The 15,679-nt window shown below is 42.0% G+C and overlaps 1 protein-coding gene across 1 annotated transcript in view; it reads left to right on the top strand.

Moving 5' to 3' along the window:
- The window catches only part of PTCD2 (pentatricopeptide repeat domain 2), a 28,465-nt gene extending 15,251 nt beyond the window's left edge, over nt 1-13,214 (top strand). Inside the window, exons 8-10 of the mRNA XM_059919343.1 lie at nt 1,201-1,275; nt 8,566-8,679; nt 12,248-13,214. Of these exons, the coding sequence (XP_059775326.1) occupies nt 1,201-1,275; nt 8,566-8,679; nt 12,248-12,472 (414 nt within the window). The 3' untranslated portion in view covers nt 12,473-13,214. The remainder of the gene's footprint in view (nt 1-1,200; nt 1,276-8,565; nt 8,680-12,247) is intronic.
- Nucleotides 13,215-15,679: the final 2,465 nt, after the last annotated feature.

Here is a 15,679-nt window from a genome sequence, read left to right on the forward strand (position 1 = left end):
CCTTTTTTTTTTTTTTTTTTTAAAACCTGAACTACAGTTTGGCCAGATATAAAATTGTGAGGTGATATTTGCTTTACTTGAGGTTTTCTTTGGCATTGTTTTTCTGTCTTCTAGTATGGAATGTTCCTATGGAGAAATCTGAGGCCTGCCTGAATTTTTTTTTTTTTTTCCACTTCTGAGTGACTTGATCTTGTTAGTTTTTCTCTTTTCTGTCCCTTATATCCATGGAGACATTTTTCCTTTGGGAGTTCTTCATCTGCCAGTTCTTTTCTTTTTTTTTTTTTCCTTGCTGTAATCCTTTTTTTCTTTTTTCCTCATAGTGTCTTTATATAGTTTACATGCTGGTTCTTTTTTGGTTATTCATCATTGAAAGATGCTTAGACCAGCCATTTGCAGAAGATTCATGTCAGAAGAGAATAGCACCATGTTGCCATGTTCTAGGCTAGCAGGAATTTTCTTTATTTCTGAGTTTTGTCTACAAATACGCATTGGCTCTATTTCTTCCTGGCCACTGGGAGTAGGCATGGAGGTGATTTTCAATGAAAAGTCTCTTCTCTGCTGCTGCCATAAGTGACATATTGTTTCCTGCAAGTATGGCTGATCTGTGTAAATTCTTGATTAGCCTCACCTCTGCCACCAAAAGGATCCAAGGACCTCATTACTAGTCCTAAACTCTATTATCATCATTGTAAACAGGGATTTAGTACTTAAGGCCGTGCCCTCACCTTGGAGAACTACTTTGTGCACTCCTTCTGAGATATGCGGCAATGTCCTCCTCTTACTGCTTTGTCTGGAACTCACGTCTGCTCCATCTCCAGTGTTTCTGGCAATGCAAATTTCTAATGTGGTTTGAGGTTTCTGCTATGTTCTAATTATGTCAAAGATGGGTGCACATTTCTATTTCTCAACCTTTTTGTTTTTTGAAAGCTCATTCCAGTGAGAGAAGGGGAAATGCCAACTTTATGCCTCCATCTTAAAACGTGGAACTCAGGCAGGTTGTTTAAACATTCAGTAATATGCCACTGTAGGAAACACTTTATAGAATGTTCATTTTTGATTACTAAAAAACTTTTTTCTTTGTGTACTTCAAAACCCTGGGGCACCATGAATAGGACTATCCTGACATCTTTAAATGATCTTTATGATAGCAGAGTAATGTTTATATGCCTTGGGGGTATGACTTGTTTTTCTTCCTTCTAGAACCAGCTGGCAAAAGCTATATCCATTTTTTCTCAAATCATGAAGCCAGAAAGCATAATCTGCACTAATTTAAATGTAAGTGACTTCTTTATGGTTTAAAGTAAGGCTTGAAATGTAATAAAATGAAGTCTAGATTTTTTTTATCTGTGTACAACAAATGACTTTTGATCTCCCAAGGTCTTCATCCATTCCGTTCATTTATCGATCACTGTGTGAAAGTTATAATGGAGCCCTATGAGAGGAGTCAATACGTGCTTCCAGGAGTGTATAAATAGGTGGGAAACACAGATATGCTCAGATATAAGAGGTGGCTAAATGCTGCAGGTGTAACACATGACTACAGAAGCCTGTCGATTTAGAGAGAAGGGAGATGGACTCTGCAGTCTCTCCACTGAGACTTAGGAAGAGCCTGCGTGCTGATGACATCCTATCCGTGGCACCTGACTCACGGAGTCAGTACACCTACGGCACAAGGTGGCACCTAACCTGGTAAGCGCTCAGTAAGTGCTAGCCATTTTCATTCTTACTTTGTTGCCAGCCTGCTGTGGCCCACCTTTTCAGTGAGCAGTGAGTCGTCTGCGCCTTCCTGGGGCAGTGAAAAGCCTAAGAGACTCTCCTGTCATTAACGACATCACAGGCCCTGCTGAGGCCCTGCTTGTATGCTGAGTACGTGTGTTGTGGGGAGTTGAAAAGAAAGCCCCTAGCGTCCAGGAGCTTACAGTCTCCTGAAACATCAAGGGGTCAAGATGAGGAAAACACTGTCTGAAGAACCGAAATGTGTAAACACCAGCATGACATGAACTGGGATAGCGGGTCGTAGCCAGTGTGGTATTCCAGGCTGGCCAGCAGGCGCTAACGGAGGAGGACGGGGGAGAAGAATATTGTTGAGCAGTGTTCTGAAGGAGGACAGGGCTGTGGGACTGCAGGCATGGAGGTGAAAGGGCATCCTCTGTTGGGAGATGAGCTTTGCTGAGGGTTCTACCTTGCTAGTTAGTTTGCTAGTTCTCATCCTAGTTCTGAGTCCTTAGGCAAAGTTACTTAACCTCTACCACCCCATTTTCCTTTCATCTGAAGTAGCAATAGTAATAGTACCATTCTTTCATTAGGAGAATTGAAAGAATAATGCATATAAAGTCGTTAGTTAAAACAGCACAGTTAGTGCCTGGCATGTAATCAGTGTTCAGTGATGCTTGCTAATACCAGTAGTATTTGTTTAAAATGAAATATGTTAAATAAAAAGGATTATTTATTTCTAACAAATCCTAGAACCCATGAACAGGAATTGGGCATAACTGCAAGCTCCCATGGTTTTCAGTTCTGCGCATAATTATCCTCAAATGTCACCACCAGACCAGTGCCCAGATGACTTTCAAGAGAAGGACTAGATAAGCCTTTATGGTAAATTCTGGGGAACAAGTTCCAGCAAGAAGTCTGAGATAAGAATACCTTATATTTGACCTCGTATTTACTTTTCAGAATGCTTACACAGGCGGGAAAGATGAGCCTAGGGAACCAGAAAGATGGAGACAGTGATTAGTAGAGAACCTGGGGGGAAAGAAGGGAAAGAGGTGGGTTTGGAAGGGAAGAGACTAAATATACGAAAAATACCCAAAAAGAGATCTTGTAGTTGGCAAAGGGCAGGAGCCTGGCGTGGGGATGAGTGTCAAAGCTGTCAGTTAAGAACATATCTGTAAAACCTGGTAATGGATCTGCTATAAACTGATGAATGCCACAAAAAAGGGAGGTAAGAGGTCCCAGAAATGAGTTTTTATGGCATTAATGGTGAGGCAGAGGAAGCATCAGAAAAAGACAGGGAAGGAATCGCACCAGTGGATCGATACCCAAGCGAGCTGATAGCCCTATGTGCCATGGCCTCCTGCAGGCAGCCCCTGGCCCAAGACTGGGCACCTGAACAGAAACTGCAGGTCAGCCTGAAAAGCTCTCAGCTGAAGGAGGCCAAGGTGGCAAAGGTCCAGAGTCCAGAAGTCCAGGTCATTTGAGCCAGTAAGCCAAACAGACTAGGAATCCTGGTCTTCCAGCAGACGCATATGTTATTTTTTCTTCTTCTCAGCTTCCTACTGGATGTGGACGGCTCAGCGTCTCCAAGTATTAATATATTTATCTGCTTCTGAGAGAGTGGCCTGCAGATGCATTCATTTCATGACTGGATAGCAGTAGAATTGCTAGGATTCCAGGTGGTTCATAGCATCAGGTGGGAAAGAAACACAGGAGAGTGTGTGAGAGAAGTTTTATGTGGGTCATTAGTCGCTTTTCCTAGAGTTGAAGTGGGCATGGGGGGATCAATAAGGGTTGATAAGAAATGGAAGAGAGTGAGATCGGCAGGGTTTCAGTTTATTTTAGCTAAGGTACCACGCTAGATACTCACACTTGTCGGTTTATTTTATACAACACTGTCAGAACAGTACTTCTCCGTATTATACATGTGGAAAATGAAGATTCAAAGGGTAAGTAAACTACCCAGGTTCTCACAGCTAATTAAATAGCAGAGTCAAAGTTTTAACACAATCAAATCTGTCTGACTACATACAAAGCCTAGGGTTTCCCCACCACTCCAGACCTACAGAGATTAGCGTCGTGCGTCTTTTATCTAGGACTGGCGCTAACCACTTCTCCGGGATGCGCTAACCGCTTCTCCAGGATGGTGAAAGGAACACGTTGTGCGTCTTTTATCTAGGACTGGCGCTAACCGCTTCTCCGGGATGGTGAAAGGAACACAGGACTGGATGTCAAACAACGAACCTGCTCTTAGTGCACATGCTCCATGCCCTTGCATTTAGATTCCTTGGCTATTCAGTCCTGGCAGCGGGAACAGCTTCTCCTGGGGGAGCTGGGTTGGGGGGCGGGGAGACGGCCGATCAGCGTGGTCGAATGAATGGGCATGTTTCTGGCAAGCGCTATGTAAGGATCCTTATATTGATCTTGAATATGAACCATCCCCTCCATGAACTGGGTCGCAGAATTATCCACTGTCCAGAAACTTAAAGATTGGTAAAGATTGTTTTTTTTTGTTTTTGTTTTTATTTATTTATTTCTGGCTGCATTGGGTCTTCATTGCTGTGCGCGGGCTTTCTCTAGTTGCAGCGAGTGGGGGCTACTCTTCGTTGTGGTGCGCGGGCTTCTCATTGCAGTGGCTTCTCTTGTCGCGGAGCACGGGCTGTAGGTGCGCGGGCTTCAGTAGTTGTGTCACGAGGGCTCAGTAGTTGTGGCTCTGGGGCTCAGTAGTTGTGGCTCACAGGCTCTAGAGCACAGGCTCAGTAGTTGCAGTGCACGGGCTTAGTTGTTCCGCAGCATGTGGGATCTTCCCAGACCAGGGCTCAAACCTGTGTCTCCTGCATTGGCAGGCAGATTCTTAACCACTGCGCCACCAGGGAAGTCCAAGATTGTTTTATTGTTTAAAAATTTTCACTCAGGCAATTCTTGCAAATGTCCAATCTAAATTTCTCATATTTCAATACAAGCCTGTTTCTTCTTCCTTCCTCGGGAATGGTGAAAAAGAGCTGGTTGCCATTCTCAGGTTTAATAATCTTTCAGATTCTGGGTCTCTGTTATTAGAGCAGGGTTTTAAAAAATAATTTAATTCTGGGCCCTAGCTTCTCCAAGGCTGAGTCGTCTGCTTAGAATCATTAAGGGCAATTTGTTAATTATTCAGAAATGGAAACCTAACAAGTAGGCTGAATAGAGTCTGTTCAGTCAGTATCAGCAGAAATAAATGAAGTTTTTTTCTGATCTACTTTAAAAATTAATGCCTGACACTAAAATCTTTTCTTGCTGCCAGTTGGAATATGAACTTACCTAATTTTTCCCCTCAACTTAATTTTCTTTTCACTGAAATTGCTCCTGCTGCTGATACAACCCAGAGGGCCTGGCTCCCCGTTTCCCGGCTCATGCTCGCTCCACACCGAACTGGTTGAGCACGTGATCTCATCGAGGCGTGGGCGTGTTGACTCTGCCCTTTGAGTCTCAATTTAAACCCATCGATCGCAGAAGAACTATAGCCCCCTCTTTATTTAGCATCGCTGCTTAATATAAGAGGACTAATTTCCACTTCTCAAATATGTCTGATAGTAGCAGAGGCCAACAAAGGGTAGTTTTCCACTGATTTTATTTGAATTCTAATCATTTCTCTAGAAATCTAGACCCATTTTGGAATTGAATTACCTTACAGGGGAACTGACAAGTGGTGAGTTTCACTGCTTTTATCATTTATTTGTTAACACAGGTAAATGTTTTAATGTTTGTTTCTCCTACTCACTAAGGCCACCCTAAAGTTCTAGCTCATGCTGGGAAGTCCTAGGCCACACTGGTAGGAAAGGAGACAGCACTTATTATTTCTCATAAATCCCTTTGTGGCAGCATCTCACCTATATGTTTAAGAATTGCATTTGGTTGGAAGCAATGCAGACTCTAAAAATACAAGAGTCTATACAGATTAGAGGATTTCTTTTTCTTCCAAGTAGAAAACCAGAGGTGGTCAGTCTAGGTCTGGTATGACATTCCGTGATGTCATCAAGGACCTGGCCTCTTGTATTTCCATACCACTATCCTAAGCACGTGACTTCTATCCATTACATCTATTCCAGCAAGAAGTAGGAGAATGCAGGAGGACAAAGAAGTTGGTCCCTTTTAAGAATGCTTTCCCATATGTCTCACCCAACAACTTGTACTTACATGTTAATGGTGAGAGCTTAATCCCATGACCACATCTAGTTGCAGACAAACCTGAGAAATACAGTTTTTGAGTTCCGTACATGACAGCATCAGTTAAAGTTAGGGAGCTCTGTTATCAGAAAAAAGAAGGGAAAAGTGGATATTGGTTAGAAAATTAGCAGTCTCTACCACACTATGCTATTCTACTTCAAATATAGCAAACTTAAAAAGAAAAGAAATGCAAATGTTTGCATGTTCAGGGCTTCTGTTCCCTTTTTTGGTCAAAGGTGTCCAGTGACACATTTCTTGAGGTCTCAGAAAATCAGAGGGGTGGTAAGTATGTGTTCTTTGACTAGTTTTTCTTAACGAAAATTCCCCCTGCTCCTTGCTAATTCAATTTTCCTAGCCTTTTGTTTGAAATCTGTAAGATTGAAGCAATGCACTGTACCCTGATTTAGCTTTCCTAATTGTACCCTGAGACTTCAGTTTGAGACAAGCTCCTAGCTTTAAATTGTTTCTTTGCCTTTCATCAGTAACTGCCTCATCCATGTTGCCCTTCAGCAGTATAGTTCAAGGTATTGAACCTTACTCTTGAAATCCCCACTGAGTCAGAGTTAGTTGCTGGAGGCAGGAGAGAAACCGGGAAAAATTAGGAAGAAAAGTTGAAATCTTTCAGAAGCACATCATTAATAGTTTCTAGCATGAACTCCAGGAGGTTTATCCCTGTAAATTGCTAGGGGACCTTCACTCCCATTCTCATTTCTCATTGTTGAGGGTCTACTCGGTGCCAGGCATTGCAGATGTGGCATCAACAAGGTAGACTTCTCCTTGCCCTTGATAGGACTGCCAACCAAATTGGGATTGGTTTTTACTAACAAAACTGTTAAGAACTATTAAGACTTGGAGATGTTACCCCACTTCCGAGCTAACGAGTTAACCTGCCACAGTTTTGTGGATGCTGGTAGAGAACACAAGACACCGAGAGAAGAAGGACGGTTTATTACTCACAGCAATAGCAGTAGCCGGCGGATTAGCATTTTTGCAGCAGTTTCTTGAGCCCAGTTCCCACAGAGCGACATGAAGAGGTCTATATGCTTCTTGCACACACAGGGGATTATATTTTAAGAGAGGAACTGTGAACTTGGGGAACCCAAATCTCTTAAATTGGACAGTAAGCATACCTGCCCTCTGCTTTGGATGAGACACTGTCTGTCTTCCCAGGCTGCTGGCTGTACAAACGTCCTTGAAAACACAGTCGGGACTAAAGACAGTCAGTGCTTCTGCCTGACTGTGAGAGACCCACGGAATGTTCTCTCCCTACAAAGGGTTTTGCCTGGGCTCTAGAACACTCAACTTAGATCAGGTCTTTTGGAGTTAGGCTACTTGAGGTCACTTCATTCTGTTCTTCAGGACCAAAGATAACCCCTCATCCCGCTCAGCAGCTCAACAAACACACAATGTTATAAAATGGACTCTTAAGAGGACTCAGCTGGTTTGGAATAAAAAAGGAATCTCTCTCCCAGAAAAACTATCTTTCCTAAAGATCAAGAGGCTTAAAAATGTTTATACCCTTCGATTTTGTAATTTCACTTCTGGGAATCAAGTCTAAGAAAGTAACAATTTTTTTTAAATGTATGACATTTATTGATATAATAAAGTATGGTATTGCTTTATTTGATTTATATGATGGATTGATATGCATTTATCATTAAAAATGAGGTTTTATTTTTTCCTAAAACTTCTTGATGCTATGAGAAAATGTTCATTTTATAATAATTGACCGAAAAGCAGAATCAAATTGGGGGGGTGGGGGGGATTAATATATTTGGAAGATAATACATGAGATTGTAAACAATGGTTAACATTAGTTGGTGAATTCTGAGTTATTCTCATTTTCTTTAAACTTTGCTGTATTTTTCAAATTAGACTAGTGAACATTGGTAATTGGGGTGAGGGGGAAATGTGTTCTTTTTTTTCCTTATGTTAATTGTATCTGATGGAAGGTAGCTAGTGGTATCATTTTGAAAGCCAAGTATAAGCACCCAGTTTTGATAGCTATAGTATAAATAGGAGTGCCTCATTAAGACTTTAACCAGTTTCCACTTTATACTTGAACAATCTGTATGCCTGCGATTTCCTAACCAAAAAAATAAAATAAAAAGATAAAGGTATCTTTTGACCCAGAGCCAGTCTTATGAGATTGTCTGATTGTCATATCCTCTGAATCTAGAGGAATTAGGGAAGAAGAATCTAATAGTAATGTTTATTGAGTACCTCCTGCGTGCTGATATTTCATTTAATGTTCACAATAATTCAAAATGTGAGATGTAAAGGTATTTTCCTCATTTCACAAATAAAGATATTGAAAGAGATTAAATACCTGGCCAGAGTCACTTAGCTGTAATTGCCAGTGCCAAGACTCTGACCCAGGTATGTCAGACTCCAAAATCCATGTTCTCTCTGTTTCTGCCTTTTAGCAAGTTTTGAAGTTGTGGTGTTTTGATTAGCTATTGGAAAACAAGTTTCGGCTGGTGGGCATTCATTCAAAGCACCTTTGAACTTGAGCAAGCAAATGAATTAGGAAACGGCGTGAAAGCAGGGTAGATGCCTATAAATGTAGGCTTATCTCATAGGATACATTTCTCAGTGTTGATTACTAGCTCAATCTTGTTTTTCTTGTTTCTTCTTTTTATTCAGCTTATGATCCATATCCAGTCAAATATGTTGAAAACCCTAATAGATATACTAAAGGATGCTACAGAGGGAAATCTATCAAGATTTGTGAAAAAACATGTGTTCTCAGAAGAAGTGGTGAGTAGGCAGTTTCCACAGAAATCCTGTAAAGGTGCAAGAACACTCTTTAAACTGTCCACTTGATACCTTAATCCTTTAGGCCACCTCTTTAAAGAGACTGTCCACTCCGGCAACCTCTCTGTTGTTCCTGTTGCTAGATTTCTATGTGTGGGTGCAGACTTTTTTCCTCTAACACAATACATCCTCTGAAATTCTAGGAAAACTTGTTCCTTTTACATTGTTCTTTTCCCCACACTGTCTTCATGGGTGTCGGCCCTCTTTCTTTTCTTTTTCCTTTCTCCTTAAGCATCCAATTCCTTCTACCCACTCCTCACTCTCAGTTGATGACCTTGCCTCCTGTTTCACAGAGGAAACAGAAGCAATTAGAGGAGAACCGCCGCCGCACCGACAGCCTCCTTGCCCCTCTCTCTCTCTGCTCAGCCTTCTCTCCTGAAGCTGTGGTGACTGCAGGCACCTCTCTAGAGCCTGGGAGCCCAGCCCCAGCCCTGGCCAGCCCAGGGCGTCAGCCCAGAAGTTGTGTCACCTTCTTTTGAACATCATGCCTATTGCTCGCCTTCCCTGTGGATCATCCCCATAGGCAGACAGTAGGCTATAGCATCTCTCATCTTAACAGAAAGAAAATCTCCCCTACCTAAACAAGTAAAAAGACATACGGCCTAGAGGGGTGGGATAGGGAGGGTGGGAGGGAGACGCAAGAGGGAGGAGATATGGGGATGTATGTATATGTATAGATGAGTCACTTTGTTACACAGCAGAAACTAACACACCATTGTAAAGCAATTATACTCCAACAAAGATGTTAAAAAAAAAAGACCTGCTAGGTGTTTAGATAGGAAGACTCAACCTCATAAAGTCAGTTCTGCCCAAGTTAATGTGATAATGTAACATTTCAATAAAAATACCATTAGGTTTTTTCTGTAGTTAAGGTTTAGTAGAAAGAGGAAACTAGCAAGGATAGCTGGGAAAACTCTGTGAAAGAAGAGGTGGTAGACCTGCCGGATATGAAACCATATTAAAGCTTTTCTAATTAGAATTGTGGTTTTAGCTCCTGAATAGACCAACTAATGGAACCATATAAATGCTTTGAAAAATTATAAAATAAAATTAAATAAAAATGAAGAGAAAGAAGCAATTTCTAAAAATTGAAAGCAAAATGAAACAAATGAACCTTGTGTCATACTGATGGCTTAAGCACATAAAGAGGAATTATTGTAAGTCATTCGAAATTTAGTAATTTGTACATCGCTAGTCATATATAGCCTACAGGGAAAACAGACGGTGAGGAAATCATAAATTATTGGCAGTGATCATATTGTTAATAATGATACTGGTATTGTCATTTTGACTAACCAAGGGGCCTGGTTGTTGGTCCTCCCCCAGCTTTTCTCCCTTTTCCCTGGCCTTTGGTAGCACGGTCCCAGCTGGGTTCCGGCTAGCACCTGAGATGGCAGGTTGGCAGCAGAGGGCAGGTGGCAGCTCCCCACCTCTGCCACACTGTGGCTTTCCCAGCCCTGTCCCATTCCTCACTCCCACCTGAAGGCTGGCAAAGGGAGCTTGTCGGGAAACTAACTGGTTATGATTAAATTTAAAGCTTCTTTCTATTTGAGGTCTTAGCTCTGTGTAGGTTGTGACCGACCTAAACCTTTTGGGAGTGTGTTTAGAAAAGTAGGGGAACTAGAAACGTAAACTGGTTTTAAAGCACACGATCATGTGCACGTGTGTGCGGCACTGACACAACTTCTGCTTTCTCACTAGCACTGATGTTGATCCTTCCTTAGACCTGGCCCATCAATATGTTGCCTGAATTATACGACTAAAGCATCCAAACTTCACACTGAAAAATACTCATTGTTTTTATCTGATTCTCCCCCACAAAGCCTATAAGGCTGATTTACTTAGAAAGCTCACCCTCTAGCTCAGTGTATCCCCTGGTTGCTGGGAGACTACTCAGGGAACTGCTTGTTGAGAAGTGAATTGATCCCTAAAACTCCAGCAGCTTTTGAGCTAGTTCTAAATATCTTTGTGAGATTGCATGTGGAGTCTTATGTTGTAACTCTGCATTTTACAAATGCTCTATTTAGTGTTTATGCCACCAGTTACTGGACGTGTTTTATGTGTGGCGAGAAGGTGCTGTTGTGCCACTAGAGGAATGGTGAAAAGAACTGCGGACTTTTCTGCAGCACCGTGACGAAAACCACTCCAGCGTGAACTGTTTCCTTGTTGACTTCTTTTTTAAAACTTAATTAACAAACAATGTCGTACCAACTGTTTTCTGCTTCAATTGTAGGATGGTCCTAGTAATACCATTTAATATTTATTTTTGTAGTGATTTAAGAGAACTGAGGTAGTTAAAAAAAGAAAGAAAAAAGAAAAAAAAGAACTGAGGTAGTATCTGCAGTGAGAGCAAGGTTACCTCCAGCTTGGCTCACCTGCTTTGCTTCTTTTGAAAGCCATATGCTGCTGCATCTCACCCTGAACATGAGGACTAAACAAGCTATTCTTTTTAAGAATGTTAGAAGTGTTTAAACTTTACCTGAAGGTTCAGTGGGGAGCCCTTGTTTGAAAAGGAGGTGTGCAGGTTTGTGCTATATTACACAACATGTGTATATGTGATAGACTCACATTCACACTCTAATTTTGAGCTCACTCATTTTTGTAGAATTAAATACCATTCATATACTTGTGATGCTAATATTTATACCTCTGGTCTAGACCTCGCCCCCATGCCTCGTAATTGTGTGGCCAGTAACCTCTGGACATGTCTGCCTAGATGTTTCACAGACATCTCAATCTTGTCCAAAACAGAACTCTTGATTTTCCCTCTCCAAATCTCATCCTGCCATCTTCCCCATCTCAGTTAATGACATCCCCCATCTCCAGGTTACTAAAGCCCAAATTGCGAAGATGTCTTTGATGCCTCCCTTTTCCTCTCCCCTTCGACAATAAATCCTTTCAGTTTAATCTCCAAAATATACGTCATATATATCTACTTCTCCATCTTTTCTATACCTTTCCCAGTCTAAACCATCACCTGTTCTCATCTGGCCTATGATGGGGGCCCCTGGATTAGTCTCCACATTCTTGTACCCTCCAGTTCTCCACACAGCTTTTTAAATCTAAATCAGATCATGTCCCAGTTTGGACCTTCTGATGGCTTTTAGAATAAGCTCCAAAAAACTTACCATGAGCTAGAAAGCCCTGTGTCATTCGACCCTGCCTCCTGCTCTGATCGTTAAATTGGACACACTTGATTCCATGCTGTTTGACCTCCTTTCCCTGGTATGTTTCATCGTATAGTATGCGCCACTTGAACCCCCCTTTTATAAAATACCAGGGATGATTTTTAAGTACTAATCTTGAATGTTGTTTATAGCTTATGGCATCCCTTATAGTTAGTTATACCTCTGTGTGCCCCAGTACCCTGGTTTTTACCACCTTAGGTGCACACTTTACTTTTTTTTTTTTTTTTTTTTTGCATTTATATCTCTGCTTCTTGGAGGATAAAAAGAACAAGGAAGAAATCTTGCAGAGATATAACAATCTACTCTTCTTGCTTTTCTTTCAGCTGGTCAAAGTGAGGGAAAAAGTGCAGGATGTGCCCGCTCTTCTGGCCACATTTGATGAGCTGTATGAGAAACTGCACATACATGGCCAGGTCACCACGTACACTTTGGATGCTCTGCTCTGCCACACCCCCAGTGACAGGAAATCCCACACGGTGCTACTAAACAAGAGGACAGTCAGCCGTCGGACCTTCCAGCCGCTCAGCCAGTCCCTGTGGGCTGAGTAACCCTGGGTTCAAACCATCCGTGGGTCTGAGTTGGAGGGGGGCCTGCTTCTAGTGAATTACTGGCTTCCTAAGAAATCAGGCATCGTACTCCAGTGTACAGTATACTAACACTTGGTCTCCTTAAATTTCCAAGATCACTGAGTGCTGGCATGCTGCCTTGAGACGTTCATATGTTGTGGCACCAGGAAGATCTAGATACAGGCAAGCAGAAAACTCGGGCTCCCATGGGAAGGAGGCTTCCCCTTGTAAAGGGCTGAGGATCCTTGAAGGAACATGGTCACGGTCTCCAGGGGAACCCAATAAGCACTAACAGGAAGGAATTTCACTATAAGTGGCCACCTCCAGCTAATTTTCAGGGGAATAGTGGTCTGAAACCCTACTCTACCATGCTGGGAAATAGCCCAGGATTTTCTCACTGCTTCTGTCATCATTTACCTGTGACCCTAGACAAGATACTTAAGCCCTCAGTTTTTCATCTGTAAAATAATAGTGCCTATGTGAATCTCCATATTGATTTGATATTTTCATTCAGGGTTCAGTAGGGTCAAGTTTTCTCAAAAATAAGAGAAATTAAAAGGTTCCTGAGAAAACTTGTTGTTTTCTCAGCAGAACAAACAAAACCAGAATTTAACTCTCAGAACTGATAATAAGCCAAAATTTAAATGGTTACCACTTTGGTCATGGGCATTCCATGTGCTTTTCAAAATAAATGCCAATAAAAACCACATTAACGCTCTCTGTATCCCTTAGTTTTCTATATAGGTCATAAATATTTGGTCTTATAGTTCGTCTCGTTTGTTAATGATTTTCTCTTTTCTCTCTTTGGATGTTTTATCTTTTATAAATAAATATGTCATGACAGCAGGTCAGAGCTTCCTCGTAAGGATCTGCCTCTTGATGGTTTGAAGGCCAGCCCCTGGGGGGTTGGTTGTGCCTTTTCTTTCTGAGGGCCCACATGATGGTGAAGGCTTCCAGCTCTCTGCCAGGAGTGCTGCAGACTCCTTATTCAGTGCTGTTTCAAAACCCGGAGATAACTCTGACTTTACTGTTATTCATAGAACCAGAAGTTCTAGAGTAGGAGAAATCTTCTAAGTCGCCTCCTCAGGTCAAGGAAAATGTCCTGTCCAAATTGGTGGAGCTGAGATTAAAATCCAGATTCCTAGTCTCATTCCCTTCCCACTGTACCACATGACGTCTCCTCAGAGAAGAAACAGGAGAATCTCTTCAGAGATAAAGCACTAAGAGCTCCTTGACTTACTGTGTGGCCATGGGCTCCCCTCCATCTCATCTGTTCAACAGGGATAACAGTAATACCACCTCGTGGACTTACTGTGGATAGAATGAGGTAATAAAGGCAAAGCAAGCTGAACACTACCTGGCACAAAGAAAATGCTATATGAACATTAACTGTTATTACCATCAGTAGCATTCAGAGTGTTTGCACCTAGTCGAAGAATTACATAAACAAATGAGTTCTTCCTCCTGTTCAGAAATATCAAAAGAATTTCTTTAGCCTATGCTCTGTGAAGCATAAGCTTCATTTAAAGAAAATTCTCTGCCTCGTAGAATCTTAATTGCATCTTATGTGTGTCTGGTGTTTTGCAAAAGAAAAAAAAAAAGGATTTAAATTTCTCTACCTTCAAAGTCTTAGGGAATAATAGGGCATGCATCCTGTCCCTCAACTTATCTTTTATCTTCTCCAGCATTCACAGAGAGCATTCAAACGGCTATTATGCCCTGGGTGAATGTGGCCTTGGTTGTTAGCTAACAACTATTCATTAGCAAAAAAAAAAGATCGTGAGCAATAAATAGCAGCCATGACCTTCCCAAGCCCTGCCGCTCTGAGCAGCTGCCGGCTGTGGCTCTCTGCGGACTGCAAAACCAGGCTCTCTGACCTGTTCCCAGAAGTCTTATTGAGGGGCAACTTAGTAATGAGGTAATGAATGTGCGTAACGTTCACCTCAAAATAACAGACGATTCTAAAGGCAAAGAAAAAAACCATCAAAGAAAAAGTATGCTCAGTATATAGTGACCATTTCATTCTTTAAAACTTGGCAGTTTCTTTGAAAAATGGTGTTTCTCTGCAATCAACAATTTGCCTAAAGCATCTATGTACTCTACGGTAATTTGCCTAAAGCGTGTACTTACTCTGTTAATGAGAATATTTGACGGACAGAACATCTTACTCCCCAACTCTATGTGCCTTTGAAGATTGTTTTCACTTAGTGTAAATGTCTGTTGCTACAGAAGCCAAAAATTATGGTGAGTACAGCACAGTATGAAAAAGAGACGAAAAGATATCTCCTTAACTGGGTGATAGAAGGGTAGTGGTCTGGTTATCTATTGCTGTGTCAAAAATACTCCAGAAATTAGTGGCTTAAAACAAGACCAATCATTTCATCAGACTGGGCTCAGCCAGGCAGTCACCTCAAAGACTTCTTCACTTAATGCTTCTGGCACTGGATGCTAGGACCTCGGCTGGGGCCTGCACGTCCACACGTGGCTCCCTGACAGCACAGTACCTGGTACTAGGGAGTGAGTGTCCCCAGACAGGCAGAAGCTTTGTCACCTTTCATGACCTCGTCTCAGAAGTTGCATAGCATCACTTCCACTCAAGTCACAGGCCCATCCAGATTCAAGGGAGGGAGCAGACACTCCACCTTTCCGTGGTGGTGATGTCAAAGAATTTATGGACATGTTTTAAGCCACCACAGATCATTTTTTTCCAGCAAGCTCTTTAAACTTGTCCTTTCCCATTGTTACTTCCCTAATTAAAGTCACCATCATCAATCATCTGTCTTTAAGCTCTTCTCTCTACTGAAGCCAGAGTGAGGTTTCCAAACCAAATTCGTTCTCTGCCCTGTTTAAAACCTCCTGAAGACTCCTCACATCCCTCTGGGTAGAGCTCAGACTCTAACACGGCTTAGAAGGCCTTTCCGAATCTGGCCCTCGGTTTGCCCATCCAGCCCCATCCCACTGCACACCTCTTCTTCCCTCCTACACATCTTTCGGGTCATAAGTTAGACATCTTTTCATCTGGGAAGACTTCTGGATCCACCGGATCCCAGCCCAGGTTAGGGGAGCAACCAACCTCCCCCTGTACTTCACTCATCAACGCACTTATCATACTCCCGTCGTTGCCTGTTTTCATTTTTTACTAGATTCCGGTGCCACATCTGTCTTGTTCTCCACTGTGTGCCCTGTACC

Source organism: Balaenoptera ricei, chromosome 3 (genome assembly GCF_028023285.1).
Source record: "Balaenoptera ricei isolate mBalRic1 chromosome 3, mBalRic1.hap2, whole genome shotgun sequence".
Taxonomy (NCBI): Eukaryota; Metazoa; Chordata; class Mammalia; order Artiodactyla; family Balaenopteridae; genus Balaenoptera; species Balaenoptera ricei.